The sequence below is a fragment of the Dreissena polymorpha genome, chromosome 15 (assembly GCF_020536995.1).
Source record: "Dreissena polymorpha isolate Duluth1 chromosome 15, UMN_Dpol_1.0, whole genome shotgun sequence".
Classification (NCBI taxonomy): Eukaryota; Metazoa; Mollusca; class Bivalvia; order Myida; family Dreissenidae; genus Dreissena; species Dreissena polymorpha.
The window spans coordinates 30,784,926-30,802,635 of record NC_068369.1 but is presented as its reverse complement, the minus strand read 5'-3'; the positions used below and the strand labels follow the sequence as shown (position 1 = coordinate 30,802,635).

At 35.0% G+C, this 17,710-nt stretch overlaps 1 protein-coding gene across 1 annotated transcript in view; it reads left to right on the top strand.

Annotated features, from left to right (window-relative positions):
- Nucleotides 1–406: 406 nt before the first annotated feature.
- Nucleotides 407–17,710, top strand: part of LOC127860636 (zinc transporter 2-like) — a 28,695-nt gene continuing 11,391 nt past the window's right edge. Inside the window, exons 1-3 of the mRNA XM_052398860.1 lie at nt 407–1,172; nt 2,275–2,421; nt 16,631–16,787. Of these exons, the coding sequence (XP_052254820.1) occupies nt 470–1,172; nt 2,275–2,421; nt 16,631–16,787 (1,007 nt within the window). The 5' untranslated portion in view covers nt 407–469. The remainder of the gene's footprint in view (nt 1,173–2,274; nt 2,422–16,630; nt 16,788–17,710) is intronic.

Genomic DNA, 17,710 nt, shown 5'->3' with positions numbered 1-17,710 from the left:
TTATGAGGGACCCTGGGGCGCCGGTACTCAGTACACTCAACGCACTGTGGAAACCGGTCCGGGGCTAGAGGCAGGAGTGGTCATAAAGGCGGCGCAGCGCGCGGAGAGATGAAAGAGCGTCTTTGATTGTCTCAGGTCGGTCCATAATGACTCCATGAAGGAGCGGGAAGGACCTGTAAATAAACTCTGAAAACGCACACTAGAAACGTCTCCAAGTGTAATATGATTTGTGTATTTGAACTGTTTTGATACACTCTGTCTGTTAACTTTGAGTTTGAAAGTGTTGTACTCAAATTTCGAGTCAAATTTTAACATTGAATATTTTATCTTTAAATGTCACGAACATTTAACGTGTATCATTATATGTGCGATCTAATTTCAGATAAGGTTTGTACTCAAAGCATTGCCCCACAGCAACGAAAATATTCACAGACCCAATAAGTCCGCATTTTAGACAAAATCACATTACATGTCACGTGATCATAACAAAATGGCGAATTCGTACAGTTCAGTGCATCCACAACGTCAATTCTTAAACGAAAAAAATCCGGATATTGACACGTATGGTTTAATCGGGGTAATTGATGACAATTTTTACGGTCAACCGGCTGCGGATATTTATTCAGACAAACAATTACGTACGGGTGAATTCGAAATTGGTGGGGTAAAATGTGATGACGAAGATGGTGGGCTTTCAGAATTTGACGCCGTGAGCGTTATAACGAAAAATAAACATGTTGCACCACGACTGGTATTTTTGGGATCGGATGAACATTTAAATTCGAGTAACTATGGTTATGCAGCTGATTCTGACTATAGTGACAGGAATAGAACCTTAAGTGACAACACTCGCGTACCTGATTTATTAAAATCTCAAAATGGTGGTGCACCTGTTAGTCGGACAGTAAGAACTCATTCGAGAAATTCACACACTTCTCACGTGTCGTCGGATTCGGATCTACTTGCAGAACTTGACGAACATTTTGCAGAAAACGAAATGAATCGGATTCAGTTATTGTCTTCCAATTTGGAAGTTGGTGAAGACGCGTCTTCCGACAATGGGTGGCATTGTCACGATGGCACCATAAAAAATCCGCTAGACAAGACAGCAAGGAATCAACTGATCGCTGTGTCAATATTGTGTATTTTGTTTATGATCGGTGAAACTATAGGTAAATGTTTGCTTGCTCATGAAGTCATTAAAATTTATAAATACTATTAATTTTCTTTACAAAGAATTTAAAGTAACTTGTATTAGCTGTGTATGAATCTGTTATAAGGGTTCAAGTGTCAGTGTTTTTTTCCCATCCTGTATTCAGCCCCATTCCCTATGGAAAAAAGTATATATTTTTCCTAAATGGGACCTTAACATTCCCAATTAAAGGCTTCAACAAAAAAGTAATTATTTTAGATCTGAACATTTAGTTCCTATCAGCTCTTTAAATAGAACCGTAGTAAATGTACTTTTTAATTTTGAAAACACTTATTCTCAATTTTGAAGCATTTGTGACCAAAACAACAGAAACAATTATTTCCCAATTAAGTCAAAACACCAGATTTATGATATCTCAATCCAAAGGGACCCATTTCCGAAATGGTGAAAAAAAACACTGAGTACAAATGTATACATGTATTATGGAATAAGCTTCTAGGTATAAACCACAATATTTGTATCCAAATGATTCAAGGCAGATAATTTGCAGTTGTCAAAAGGGAGATAATTGCACAATGCATTCATTAAAAACCAGGATTCTGCCTCATGCGAATTCCATGTTATTGGTAATGTAAACTTGTCTTGTCATTTGAACCTGCTTAATCTGCATAGATCAAATAAATTATTTAATGCAAGGTTTTTTTCCCACTTTTTGGGAAGATAGCCCAAGGCTTTGGAATTGGGAATTTTATCGGCATTTTCATGAAATTGGGAAAATAAATTCATTAGCCTTTTTTATTCCAAACAAAAAGTCCACTGATTAGGGAAATACTAAATTTGATATAACTTTTTATAATCATTCAAATTAAAAGAACAAAATCATATAATACTTTGTAAGATGTAATTGAATTAAAATTGAGATAAAATTTCATAGACACTTCTTTCTAAAAAAAAAATAATTGTTTTTTTTTTTTTTTGGAAATTGAGAATTTTTTGCCACATTTTGGAAAAAAAAGTATACTTTTGGGGATTGGGAACATAGCCGAATTTCGGCTATTAATTGGACCAAAAAACCCCTGAATGCAAACACAATAAATGCAAGTTTTCTTTTCTATTTCAAGGTGGTATTCTTTCCAACAGCCTGGCATTGTTCACCGATGTTCTTCATTTAGGCAGTGACCTGTTCAGCTTCCTGATAAGCCTGTTTGCCATGTACTGGGCAAGAAAACCTGCCACTAAAAACATGTCCTTTGGATATCATAGGGCTGGTAAGTTTAAACTTTATAAAATCTGTGCTGGTAAGCTTAAACTTTAAAAATTCTGTGGGGATTTTTGTGTTCTTGTTATTAATATCTTCTTCAGTGTTCATACCAATCTTAAAAAATAAAAGTTTGAATATGTTTGCTGATAGACCTTAATATGTTTTTTTGTTTTTTTTTATTCCAGTGATTGTGTACAGTTTTATTAATGGCCCATAGTATTAGAACTCTAGCATGTAAAAGTGTTGTTATCCCTATCAGCCATAATACATGATGTAGCAAATTAGCTAATTTATAAGCATTCACTTGATGTAAACTTTGCTTATTTTTAGGCCCTTTGGTACTGTAAATAATACCACTTGAAGTTTAAATAGGCATGTATAATCTGTCGAAACAAAAATGTTGTTTGCCAGTAAACAAATTGAATGCGTTTATTTTTCGCATTAATCTACTTTTCTTTTTGCATGATTTTCATAAAATAGTTCGTATTAATTGGATCAATTATAATTAAGTTGAAATTTGGTCAATAAAGAACAGGGCTTGATGCACATGATACATAGCATTACACTTTTGACATATTTTAAATGGAGTTACTCATGTCTCGATTTGACGTCAAACCCTGAATTCACTTTATGATGTCCCGTGCGTGGTGCATGTATTTGTTTACCTTCACAAAATGGTTAATGATCATCTTCATGAATTTTTTAATATCATTTATTGTTGATATTGGCCAGAAATATAGAACAGAACAGAACAGAAAGTTTATTCATATAACTTGAAGTCTTGAACATTTCCAGTTCTTCGTTATACATGTATATACAAAACTGACAATATAGTGTTTTTGTTAAATCTATACTGACTATTGGTAAATTTATAACGGTGAAATGAAAGATCATTTTAGTATCCTGGCAGCAATGCCAACAGTACCTGAATAGCTTTTAGAAGTATGCAGACCTGACTTAAATTGCTCACATTTTGGGAAATCCATTGCAGTCATACAATCTGAAAGTCCCACTTTATATTCAGTATTTGGGCATGTTAGGTACAATGTATATTAGTTGCTAGTTGTTGTTTTAAATATAAATTGCGAAATACAACAAATTTAATGTATTATATTATACTTCTATTTTACACCAATACAACGAATCACATCATAATGAATATTAAACAAAAAATGTGTGCTCACATATTGGATGCTGTTTTATAGCTGCCAGTTGTTCAGAGAAATAAGTGCTAAATTTTGATTAACATCGCCAGGTTTTGCAGACAGAGTTTTATTCCATTTTCACCGCGACATTGACGGTATAACACCTTATGGAATATACTAGCCTGTCTCCAACACTGTGGGATATACCTGTTGCGTGCACGGACTTCTTTTTAAATTATTCAACCACTGAATGATTTTTTGAAAGAAACCTCTAGAGTCGAAAAAACTTTGGCTTTAAAATTATAAATACAACCTACAACCTTTAGATCTAGTCGCGGGGCATAATTTTTCGCAATCCGTAAAATGAATCAGCTGATTGATTGCGTCATAAAATGACATACTTATTGCGTCATTTGTGTGATGTCATTTTTAGGTGTACACGAAACAAGTATGCGATGTCTGGGAATAAAATATTGAAGACTCGCATTTTTTCGTGTTTATGTATTGATTCGTGGATGTAATTGATGAAAAAGTGCATATTCTATGGACTACTTACCTCGGATGGAACCGGTGAGACGAAGGATTTAGATCTAAATGTAGATCTAGCTTATTCGTGTTATTGATTTTCAGAATAAGCGTGCATATTTTAATGTGAATTTGTGTGTGTAGAGCATACTGATGGGTGTGTATTTTGGTTCAGTAGTCTATTCTAATTGTTTTGCTTTCGGAAGTAAGTAAACTTAAGGGTATTTTCTTTGATGAATAAACTTTGTCTTTGTGATTTTATCAAAGAAAGTCTATTCAGTAAGAATAACCTGTTTGCAACAAGTGTTTCAAAGCTTAATATATTTTTTACGGATAAGCTTGTGTTTGGATTGCAAACTAAAGGATGTGAAGGCTAGATCAAGACGCCATCAAAATCTGCAGCGTGCATGAACAAATAAGGCGAGAAGTTTTTTGATAATTTATGTTTAGAACGACTCTGTGTGTAAATCTACATGTACATGTATGTTGGCATCAACATCATTTTGTCAGGAGCAATCGCCGCCATATTTGATTTTGATCATTTTCTTTAGAAAATAAAATGAATAAAATCCTCCTTTCGCGATCGTAATGTATTAAAATGTGCATGCTGCGTAAAATTGAATCGAGGCATATGGTGATGTTTTTTCTCGTTGTACAGTTGTTGTGTGAATTTTTTAAAGACTATTTTGCGTACCAGAACAAATACATTGTATATCACTACGCATGGTTGCATTCGTTAGATTTTAAGCACTTTTAAGAATGAATTAAAATTATTGTTAAGGTTATTAGATCTATTTATATTAAATGTCACGTTGAAAAAAAAAAGGGATAAATAGAATACTAGGTTAGCGTTGAATACAGAGAGTTTATGTCGCTCGGCGTTAACACCGAAAGCGCTCGCCAAGGCTCGCGCTCCCGGCGTTCTAAGCCTCGCAACATAAACTTTCCTGTATTCAACGCTAACCTAGTATTCTCTATGTGCAAGTTAAGCATGTACTATAAGTAAAAAGTATAATTTATTTTTAATGTGTTTTAAACTGGAACAGTTGTGACAAGTCATGTATGTAATTGTCAGTTAAACTGCTCTTGCACAATAAAAAAAATGTAATTACTAGTATCTCATTTCACTGTACAGCTTAGATATGAAATCCTAATAATTAAAAGAGTTTTCTTATTAAAAACTTCAACATAAATACACTAGTACATGTAGTACGATGATGTACATATAAATTAATACATAAATACAGTACACTCCACGCGTTGTCCCAAAAAAAACGCGCTCCCTCCGCGGGTTTTTTTTGCTAGCGAGTGTTCACGCGGCGTTGGAAGAGCGAGGTGAACTCGACAAAACGCTCGGCGTTACGCCGCGTTCGCTAATTCCCGCGGCGTGTATTACTTTAGGCTAGTCGGTAAATGTAGACACTTTCCGTTCTTATCAGTGATCGCCGCGCAACGCCGCGTTAGCAGTGTGCTACTTGGCATGCCAAAAAATAAAAAAATTGTTATAATAAATTGTTTAAATACTGTAGTACAAGTATAAAAAAGATAATTGTATAGAAAATTAATACGTATACAAATTATGTTTTTTAATTCACAGGTACGTCTACAATATGAATTAGTCTAATATAATACATTTGACAAATTAATATTTAAATCATAACACATATGACACAAGAATTATGTTCCGTAAAATTTCCAAATGAGAATAATAATTAGTAATCCGAAACACACTACGATTTTTAATTGTTAACACGACGTTTACAAATGCTTCCAATATACAGTCATCATGTATATATTTCCCGACAAAAGCGCGCGAAAATTATGCTGCAATGTACAAGGTCAAGGTACAATGTATACTCCTGCAAAGCGTGCGTGTATTGATTTTTTTTATACAAACTTTGTAGCGCAGAGAACATTAAATTTTGTTGATTTCGGTTAAAAGTTTCTTTGGTATTTATTAACGAAATTATATCGCGAATAAGTTGATATTTCCTCTAAAATAATTTCAAATCGAACACGCCCTATGTGTATCGTTACGGTATTTTAGTAGAGTAATTATTTTAACACTAATTGTACTGTAAACTGAATAAAGAAGACATCTGGGCGGAACTGGATTTTAAGTGTTTGACGTTATGAAAACACGCAAAGCTTGTCTACTGACCAATTGTGTAGACTGCTGTCTGCGGTGTTTTGACAAAACGGATTAACATGTGTGAATGTCACTCTGCCGATTTGGTCCATAATTACTGGTAAACATTGTTTAGAATGTCGACGCAACAAGAATACAACTGTGAATATTAAATGCAATTATCAAGTCAATAGTTACCACCTTTTAGCAATCAGTGGAATAACCTACAAACAAAGAGAAAATCAATGCATTAGCGAGCAGAGAATTGACTTTGTTCCGACAATTAAAACCATTCTTTATGCATTCGTTGAACGTGTTCACTAGAGTAAGTTATGCCTTTAGACAGGAAGCGGCTTTTCTTTGATTACGTCAAACTGTCAATTCACACAGATTTGCGAGATTTTTAGGGTCCTTGGTCATTTGTATACATGTTCAGTATAGAAAATCACCTGCTAACATGAAAACTTTGGATTAAATTATCAAAATAAAAACAATGTTGCAAACTGTGTTTATATTAATTGGTAAGTATTAGTTAAAAGACGACGTTTTGTGTGTCGTAAATCAACGAGTTTTCTATACAACAACAACTACTTCTACAACCACGTCGGGATCGATCTATCTTGGTTTTTTTTTTAATTGTAAATATTATACTACATGTACATGTATGTACTTGTAATAAATGTAATTTTATTTGAAAATCAGGAAGTCAAACAAAATTAATTTGATCGTTATCTCGTAAAACGCGGAGTTTCCCCCGCGTTGCCAACGCCGAGGGCCGCCGCGTCGGCTTATCAGTTTTGCCGATCGTTAACCGCCGCGTCCAAAATCATGCAAACGCCGCGTATAGCGGGATTTTCTTAATCTCCCTCCAGGTCGAAACCCGCGGAGTATGGAGGGAAATTGGGGAAAACGCGTGGAGTGTACTGTACATGTATAAAGTAAAATGTACAAGTACCATACGTTTTGATAGCTGGATACACACATGTTCCAACCCTATCCATTAAATTACCCCAAAATCCAGGATAATCTTAATTTTGATTTTCAAAAAAAATATGGCCAATATTCATGATAAATGTCTGCCATTGTACATGCTGAGTCCTGCCTTCAGGAGAGGCAGAGTTTTCTATTCAATCAATTTTCATGCTTTTATAATTATAAATGTTTTTTTTTATTATTCCAAATGTTAAAGTTTTGGAACTAAATATTTGTAATGTTTTTGGAAATTTTACTAAAATCTGTTAATGAGTCCCTTAATTACTAGTCCAAAACTTATTGTTTTGGTAATTAATAAATATAATGACATTTTTACTAAAATCAGGCAACATAGCGCAACTCCCTGTTAATGAAGATCTTCTTTAGAAATTTTGAATATGGGCATAAAAAACAATGATTATATACAAACTTTAGTTTATATAACTTAATTGTGTTCATTAAATGTTGTTCTTATGTGGTACATGTATTCTGCTATCATTTTAATAATTGTCCCCTACTGGTTTCACTGGAGGGGACTTTATAATGGTTTGCGCTTTTTGCGTCTGTGCATGAGTCTGTCTGTGAGTCTGTCTGTCTGTCACACTTTTCAGGATCCTGCGATAACTTTAAAAGTTCTTAATATTTTTTCATGAAACTTGCAACATGGATAAATGGCAATATGGACATTATTATGCACGTCATTTCATTTTGTTCCTACGTCAAAAATTGTGGTGACTATGGCAACCAAAAAATAATAATCTGAAAATGGTGGAATTTCTGACAATGGTGGAGCCGGTAGCCTGGGGACCATATTGCTTGACAATAGCCTTGTTTAGATGTGATTTTTATGCTCCCCGAAATAAAATTTCGGTGGAGCATATAGTTGCCAGTTTGTCCTTCCTTCCTTCCTTCCTTCCTTACTTCTTTCCGTCACACTTTTGTTACCGTTTTTCATAGCGCCTTCAATACTTTACCGATCTCTTTCATATTTGGCATGTAGGTACCTTGCATGGACCTCTACCTTTTGATGAGGTTTGAGGTCACTGGGTTCAAGGTCAAGGTCACCGAGGCTAATAATAGATTTTCCGTCACGCTTTTGTTACAGTTTCTCATAGGGCCTTCACTACTTTACCGATCTCTTTCATATTTGGCATGTAGGTACCTTGCATGGACCTCTACCTTTTGATGAGGTTTGAGGTCACTGGGTTCAAGGTCAAGGTCACCATGGCTAATAATATATTTTTTTAGGTGGTTTTTAACACATAGATTGACAAAGCGCATCATCAGGGAGCATCCATCGTTTCCAACGATACTTGTCTCCTCTAAAAAACATATTTGCATGTATTTACTTTTGCTCAACAGCTATGATAACTATAATGCACTGCCATTTGCCAAATGTGCCACAGGCCTTTTCCTTACTTATCTGCGGGTCAGTTAAAAAGGACTCATTCCCAAACCAAAGTTGTAACATAATCCAAATTTCCAAAACAATAATTATTTTTTTTAGAAAAAAAAGTGTTTAATGATTGTTTCATTTCAATTTTATTTTAATTACATCTAACAAAGTATATAACTATAACTTATATGATTTGGTTCTCCTAATCCTATTATAATAGTGAATGATAATAAAGAGTTATATGAAATTAGTTTTTCCCAAATCCCTGGACTTTTTTTCCCCCTAAAACTTACAAGAAAAGGCCTGGCCAATGACTACAAGAAAGCTAATAACAGCTTAATAAGTTTATTTAAATTAATATTATTTTAAATTATATAAATGGATTTCCATTTGGCTACAACCTATTCTATATTAAACCCCATAACATATCCAAAATTATAGAAAATCTGACATTAAAAGCTTATAATATTTGGCTATATGTATCAAAAATGTTGAGCCAAGGATAGCCCTGGTTATGATAACATCAATTTGTGTGGGTGCATTGGTACATGTATATTACAATATATGCGAATAAAAACACCCATGCCTCAGGCTGTATTATTTTGTTTCTTTATATACATGTATTAGTACAGACAATAACTGAAATTCCTAATCCATAGTTGTTTTGCAGGACTGTTTTTGCTTTAACTGGCCTTACATTTACTATTAATCAAACCATATCAACTGCTTCAGGCAATTTAACAAACTGTTATTGTGTGAAATCATTGAAGGAAGGTTATTTGCAATTTAAATACCAGTAGACACACTGTATACTCTGAATATCAAATGTAAGAGGCGGCTTAATGCATATTGATTTGAGCGTTTGACTGCTTTACAAAGGTGATCAGCTCAGTCGACTGTTTGACTGTTTACAAGAAATGTTTATGGTTTACGTAAATAATAAAATATTTTAGAACGGAAATGTGCACCACTCGTGAAAATATATTTTCTATGATCACTCCTGAAATAACAAACGCTCTTACACTGATGTGAACAAATATCCTCTATATCGTTAGTTATTATGACAAAGTTCTGTTAAGAGAATGAATTGTTTTGGGCATTCAGCAATCATTGGTGATTTTGTTTGTTAAATTTGGGGCCAATTAAATGCCCAATATAACAAAAGTAAAAAGAGTATAAATTGTGACATTATGATTTAGCTCAGTTCCCTATCCAACCTTATAAAGTACATCATTATATTTGTTAGAAAAAACACACTCCAACTTTGCAATTTATTTAGTCAAAACAACACAATTTTTCCCATTCTAAAAATGGACCTGGCAATTCCCAATAAGGATAAAAAAGCCCTCATTCCCAGAATGGTAAAAAACAGTGGCAATTCAAAAAAAAATAAAGAAAAAGGAAGTGAAATTAAAAATGTACAAGATATTTTATGCATTCATATGTAATTTGTAATTATTTTGCATCATAATTTTAGTAGTCCACTTTTGCGTTCAGTTTAATGAATGGGTTTTATTTTGATTTATACCTCAGGCTTTTCCTCTGGTCGTTAAGAACAGGGCTTGTTCCTGTGCCTAAGTTTTCCAATCATGGGATCCATACCAGTGTGCTTGGGTTTCCAAACACTATCATTAACAATGATTATGCGCTTGTTCCATGTCTGAATTTATGTAGAAATTCCAACAAGAACACCGGAAATAAAAAAGGATTTGGATTGCCAACTTTGAGTCTTTGCAAGACTTTTTTTCTTGATTTTGGGAAAGGGTCTGGCCTTCCATTTTGGGGGGAAAGTGATCGACAAATCTGAGAAAAGGGGAAAAATGACCCAAACTTAGCTTGAAATTTGGGGACAATTGTATCATGTTAATGAAATTCTCTTTGGGGAAGGGGCCTTATACTCTTGGGGGAATAGGCCTTTATTAAGGCCCTTGCTAAAGAAGGAAAAAAGCCCTGCTCTGTCTATATGTGTCTTAACAAAAGCCATGTATATGACTACACATGATTAAAATGTCATTTTCCTAATTTTCTTAGCTTTTTCTGTTTTTTTCTGTCCTAGAGTTTTCAGAGATCTTGATAATGCATGATACAATGTGCACGTCTATCTGATCAAATAAAAGAATACAGCAAACACATTTATGCTAAAAAGGGGAGACACCATCTTAAATTGTTGATTTCTTACTTGGCCTCAATAAATTACTCAGCATGTATACTTTTTTTGTGAGTTTTAAGACCTTTCCCTGGTCTTTTTTGCTTTGTCTTTTTCGAAGTCGATTATGTCGAGAACATTTGCATTCCTAATAATTGTTGTAATGATATTGCAGGCAAAAATGCATAAGTGGGAATGTGATAACATTTTACTGCACAGAAGATCACAGACATTTTACTGTCTCGGGGAAAATAAGAAATGTGTAGGCAGTATTGTGAGCAATGCTCGAGACAAGCATTTTTTCTTTAAATGATAAAAAATTCCAGAAAAACAATTTGATTTTCAAGAAACATGGTTAAAAAATCTATTCAATTTCTTTTGGATGCAATCTACGGAAGTGTAGCGACTTAAGTCATTTCCTGCTTTTACCTCTAATTATGTACATGCACATAAGCTTATCTTGAATGCAATACTTTTGTTCCAATTTAAATTATCAATTTATGTCTTAGTCTTTGAGCTGTTAGGCTAAATAAAAAATCTTGTGTTTCTTATGAGACACGGTTTAGTTCCACTGCCAACCATACATAAATTGTACTTTTCAAAACAAATCAACAGTTTTTGTTTGTTTTTGTTTTTAATTTAAAATAACTTCTGAATTAATATTAAAGGTGTTTTGGTTTTTTCATCTGTCTACACACTATTTGTAATGACATTTTCTACCTGAAGACAATGTTCAGCCAAGTGTATATCAAACATACACCTTGCAGTTATTAACATACGAGCCTTGTCCCCCAAAGTGTTGTTCCTGATTAGCCTGTGCAGACTGCATAGGCTTATCTGGGACGACACATTTTTAACTTTCATAAAAGGGGCATTTTCACGTTTTTGTAAATTGACAAAATTAAAAAAATAATGAATCAGATTCGCAAATTATGAATCAGATTCGCAAATTTTCGTTGTAGTTATAATATTTGTGAGGAAACAGTAATACTGAACATTTACCATGTTCTAAAATATACTTTATATGCATGTTTTTACAATATAAAAACTTGAAAATTATAACACATTGCAACCCGAAAGATTTACTATTTTTGTAGAGTTCTGTTGTTGTCGTTATATTTTGAGGTACTTTGAGGATTACTTATTTAAAATATAAAATACATCACTCATTATATGAGCACCGATGGCAGAGTGATCTCAGTGATAGACTTTTACTCCAGGGGTCAGTGGTTTGAGCCCAATTAAAGGTTGCTTTTCTTTCTTTTATTATGCCCCCCTTCGAAGAAGAGGGGGTATATTGCTTTGCACATGTCGGTCCGTCCACCAGGTGGTTTCCGGATGATAACTCAAGAACGCTTGGGCCTAGGATCATGAAACTTCATAGGGACATTGATCATGACTCGCAAATGACCCCTATTGATTTTGAGGTCACTAGGTCAAACGTCAAGGTCACGGTGACCCTAAATAGTAAAATGGTTTCCGGATGATAACTCAAGAACGCTAAGGCCTAGGATCATGAAACTTGATAGGTAGATTGATCATGACTAGCAGATGACCCCTATTGATTTTCAGGTCACTAGGTCAAAGGTCAAGGTCACAGTGACCCGAAATAGTAAAATGGTTTCCGGATGATAACTCAAGAACGCTAAGGCCAAGGATCATGAAACTTGATAGGTAGATTGATCATGACTCGTAGATGACCCCTATAGGTTTTCAGGTCACTAGGTCAAAGGTCAAGGTCACAGTGTCCCGCAATAGTAAAATGGTTTCCTGATGATAACTCAAGAACGCTTATGCCTAGGATCATGAAACTTCGTAGGTAGATTGATAATGGCTGGCAGATGACAGTAATTGATTTTCAGGTCACTAGGTCAAAGGTCAAGGTCACGGTGACCTGAAATAGTAAAATGGTTTCCGGATGATAACTCAAGAACGCTTATGCCTAGGATCATGAAACTTTAAAGGTACATTGATCATGACTCGCAGATGACCCCTATTGATTTTCAGGTCACTAGGTCAAAGGTCAAGGTCACGGTGACCTGAAATAGTTAAATGGTTTCCGGATGATTACTCACGAACGCTTATGTCTAGGATCATGTAACTTGATAGGTAGATTGATTATGACTCGCAGTTGTCCCCTATTGATTTTCAGGTCACTATATCAAAGGTCAATGTCACGGTGACCAGAAATAGTAAAATGGTTTCCGGATGATAACTCAAGAACGCTAATGGCTACGATCATGAAACTTCATAGGTACATTGATCATGACTCGCAGATGACCCCTATCGATTTTGAGGTCACTAGGTCAAAGGTCAAGGTCATGGTGACCCGAAATAGTAAAATGGTGTCCGGATGATAACTGAAGAATGCTTATTTCTAGGATCATGAAACTTGATAGGTAGATTGATCATGACTCGCAGATGACCCCTATTGATTTTCAGGTCACTAGGTCAAAGGTCACGGTGACCAGAAATAGTAAAATGGTTTCCAGATGATAACTCAAGAACGCTTATGGCTAGGATCATGAAACTTCATTGGTACATTTATCATGACTGGCAGATGACCCCTATTGATTTTCAGGTCACTAGGTCAAAGGTCAAGGTCACAGTGACAAAAAACAAATTTACACAATGGCTGTCACTACAACGGAGAGCCCATATGGGGGGCATGCATGTTTAACAAACAGCCCTTGTTTTATTCTTTTTTTTACTGGAGCTTTTTAGATCCAATGTTTAACAATATAAAGCATTTAAAGACAAATTTCAATGCATACCAAAATCTGTGAAAAAGCCACTTGATGGCGGGTTTTATCAGTGCAAGACACATATGTTAACCTTTTACCACTTAGATATGTATATTGACACATTTGTAGTCCATTATAAAGTTATATTTAATTTAAGACCTTCCTTACTTAACTAGATTTAAGTTTTAAAGGCTTCATTATGCCAACATGTACATGTAGATACTGATGAGCAGCAAACAGTTTTCGAGTTGGTTTGTTTTTACTGTCTGTATGGTGAGCTATTATGGTCAGCCTATAATGCTTGGCAAAGTATGTCATTCATGTATGTAGTCAAGTTTTAGCTCGTTATCACCATATAGGCTTCATTTGTAGTCAATTCTTTATGGAACTTGGTGAGGATATCAATGCGGAGTTGGAAACTGGGTCATGTGCATTCAAAAACTAGGTCTTTTGGTCAGATCGTACAAAAACCTTGTCATAACTTAGAGACCCCATTTATACCTCAACCGCAAATGTGCATCTGTACAATTTATATTAAAGAGAAAGGCAAAGTTTGCATCTATGTCCAAAGTGCCAAAAAATTTAGTCACCAGATGAAATGTTAGACATGCATGACTCATTATCTTGATCAGAATATTTATCATGACAAAATCAGTGTTGGAATCTTGGCCAAGTTGGGTCAAAAACTAGGTCATCAGATCAAGTTTTCTATAAATGGTGTACCAACAACTCATGTGACCACTTTAAGGCTGTCGTGTCCCTCTTGGTGATACACTCTAATGACAGAAGTGCACTGTTAGATACACTCTAATGACAGAAGTGAACTGTTAGATACACTCTAATGACAGAAGTGCAGTGTTAGATACACTTTAATGACAGAAGTGCACTGTTAGATACACTCTAATGACAGAAGTGCACTTTTAGATACACTCTAATGACAGAAGTGCACTGTTAGATACACTCTAATGACAGAAGTGCACTGTTAGATACACTCTTAATGACAAAAGTGCACTTTTAGATACACTCTAATGACAGAAGTGCACTGTTAGATACACTCTAATGACAGAAGTGCACAGTGTTAGAATCTGTTATGATCAGCTGTATACATGTGACTGCCATATACGTGTATTCTGTAAAGAATGCCCCTACCATACAAAATTATAACCACACCGCTAAACAAATCCATGCATAATTTCTTCTTGCTTTAATAAGATGACTCTTTTAACTAAAACATTTGCAATATTAGCTTCACAGCTAGTTGCCATTAATATGACCATTAATAAACTATAAGAAGCCGCGCCCCCCCCCCCCTCCCTGAGGGTGTTCATAAGGAAATAATATAAGGTGTCTGGTGTATTATATACATGTAATAAGAGTGTAGAGTGATTTAACTTTGTAAACATGCAATCAGTAAGCTTGTGCATCTGGGTTTAAAATAGTGTGTGCATGGCGGGTTTTGAGAAAAGTGGAATGTAGATGGCTTCTATGTCCTTTGGCTAAATGTCCAATCATTGGAAAGTAAATTACACTTTACAATATTATCAAGGCGGGTGTTAACATTTCTTTTCTTCGTATTGAAAGATGTTATATTCGAGGATTTTTGCGTGCTGTTTCCATTGAAATATCAGTAGCTAACAGAACGGCCAATGTTCTCTCTTTTTCATACTTTATTGCTGTATTTTATGATGGGTTCCAGGTGTATAACTGTTTATAACAATTGACCTACTATATTGATTTAAGTATGGCACAGCCGTTTTTAATTATTTAACAGTTTGTAATATAACATTTGATATGTACAGCTAATACAGAAGTCATTATATTTCAAATGATATACCTGTGTGTAGTAATCAATTGTTATTCAGAATACACAAGAAATGCACACAAAGTCACGTGATCCTGCATACTGGATAATGCAATTTATGTTGACATGTTATGTATACATAATTATGTTCTCATATTTTTTGCCATTACATGTATATGAAACCCTTCCATATTTATTTCTGCGTACATGTATATACCCTTTTCTGTGAATATGTAGATATCAAATAATTCAAGATAATCAGGAAATCAATTTAAAATATTATTCTGACTGATCTTGATGAAAAATGAGTAAAAGAAATTTAGAAGCACAAATGTACATTATTTGTATGTCCCCCTTTGAAGAAGAGGGTCTGGATATATTCTTTTGGTGGATGTCTGTTGGTTGGTCTGCATGTCTGTCTGTTGGTAGACCAGAATTGACCGATTGGCTTGATACATGTACTTCACATGTGCATTGGCCTCTGACAGTAGATGACTCCTATTGAAATTGGGTTCACTAGGTCAAAGGTGGAGGTCGCTGTCACAATAATTGTATAAATAGTTTCCAATCACTAACTGGTCAACAAATTGAACATGTCAGTTAATCATTTTACAGTATGTATGCGCATGGTAACTGTTATAGTAAACCAATCAACAAATTAATTTAAAATTAGAATTAATAAATTTAACATGTACTATTTTTTTAAATGGGGAAAATGTAAAAAAAAATTTGGTGAAGGATAAAATATTCAACATGCGCAACAAACGATTTAACAATAGGAACTAATTTCTAATTTTTTTATAAATTATAATATATGTAAAGTTTACTGCATAATATATCATTTTTAGCTTGGCTGTTTTTGGAGAAAACCCGAGGTATTGTCATAGCCAGCTTGTCGTGTCGCGTCTTTCCACTGTCCTCCGTGCTAAAACCTTAACATTGGCTCTAAAATCAAACGGCTTCCACCTACAACTTTGAAACTTCATAATAATGTAGATGCACCTTGATGAGTTCTACACGCAACACCCAATTTTGGTTCACTAGGTCAAAGGTCAAGGCCACTGTGACCTCTAAAAAAAAATCTGACAAGCTTTCTTTTATTTAAAACTGCATCCGCAGCCGAGCGTTGGCACCCGTTATGCGTTGCTCTTGTTTTAAAGTTATAATATATGTACAATGTACTGCATATAATAAACGATAAAACAGTGACAGTCTACAGTTTTTATACATATTATAGACAATACATGTAAACTGAGGTATGCCAATAAAAATGACATAAAAACCTAAGCTTATGTAACAAAAGGTGTATAACTTATGCCTTTATCATAGGGATGTAAGTACATTGTTTTCTGTTTCCAGAGGTCCTTGGTGCTCTAGTTAGCGTTTTTTTCATCTGGTCAGTCACGGGTGTCCTGGTATACGTGGCAGTGGAGCGTATTCAGCACAAACACTATATGGACGTGAAAGCTAATGAGATGTTGATAACTGCTGTCCTGGGCGTCATCTTCAATGTCGTGTAAGTACATGTATGCAATGGTTGTTTAAGTGTATTGTAAGTGTAGTGGTTGTTTAAGTGACATGTAAGTTCAGTGGTTTTTTAGCTCACCTGATTGCTCAGGTGAGCTTTTGTGACCGGTCTTTGTCCGTCGTCCATCCGTCCACATTTGTTCGTAAACACTCTAGAGGCCACACTTATTGTCTGATCTTCATGAAACTTGGTCAGAAGATTTATCCCAATGATATCTCAATCGAGTTTGAAACTGGGTCATGCTGGGTCAAAAACTAGGTCACTAGGTCAAAAAAAGAAAAACCTTGCAAACACTGTAGAAGTCACATTTCACGCCCAATCTTCATGTAACTTTGTCAAAATGTTTGCCTTAATGATATGTTGGTTGAGTTCAAAAATGGTTCCAGTCCGTTGAAAAACATGGCCACCAGTGGGCGGGGCAGTTTTCCTTATTTGAGAAACCTTGTTAACATTCAAGAAGTCACAATTTTTGCCCAATCATCATGAAAGTTGGTCAAAACATTGGTTTTATTGATATCTCGGATTAGTTCGAAAATGGTCCAGATTGGTGCAAAAACATGGCTGCCAGTGGGCGGTGCATTTTTCTCTATATGTATATAGTGAAAACATGGGAACACTGTAGAAGTCACATTTTTGGCCCTATTTTCATTAAATTTGGTCAAAATGTTTGCCTTAATGATATGTTGGTTGAGTTCAAAAGTGGTTCCTGTCCGTTGAAAAACATGGCCGCCAGTGGGCGGGGCAGTTTTCCTTATTTGGCTATAGAGAAACCTTGTAAACACTCTAGGAGTCACAATTTTTGCCCAATCATCATGAAAGTTGGTCAAACATTGGTTTTATTGATATCTCGGAGATTGAAAATGGTCCAGATCGGTGAAAAAACATGGGCGCCAGTGGGCAGGGCATTTTTC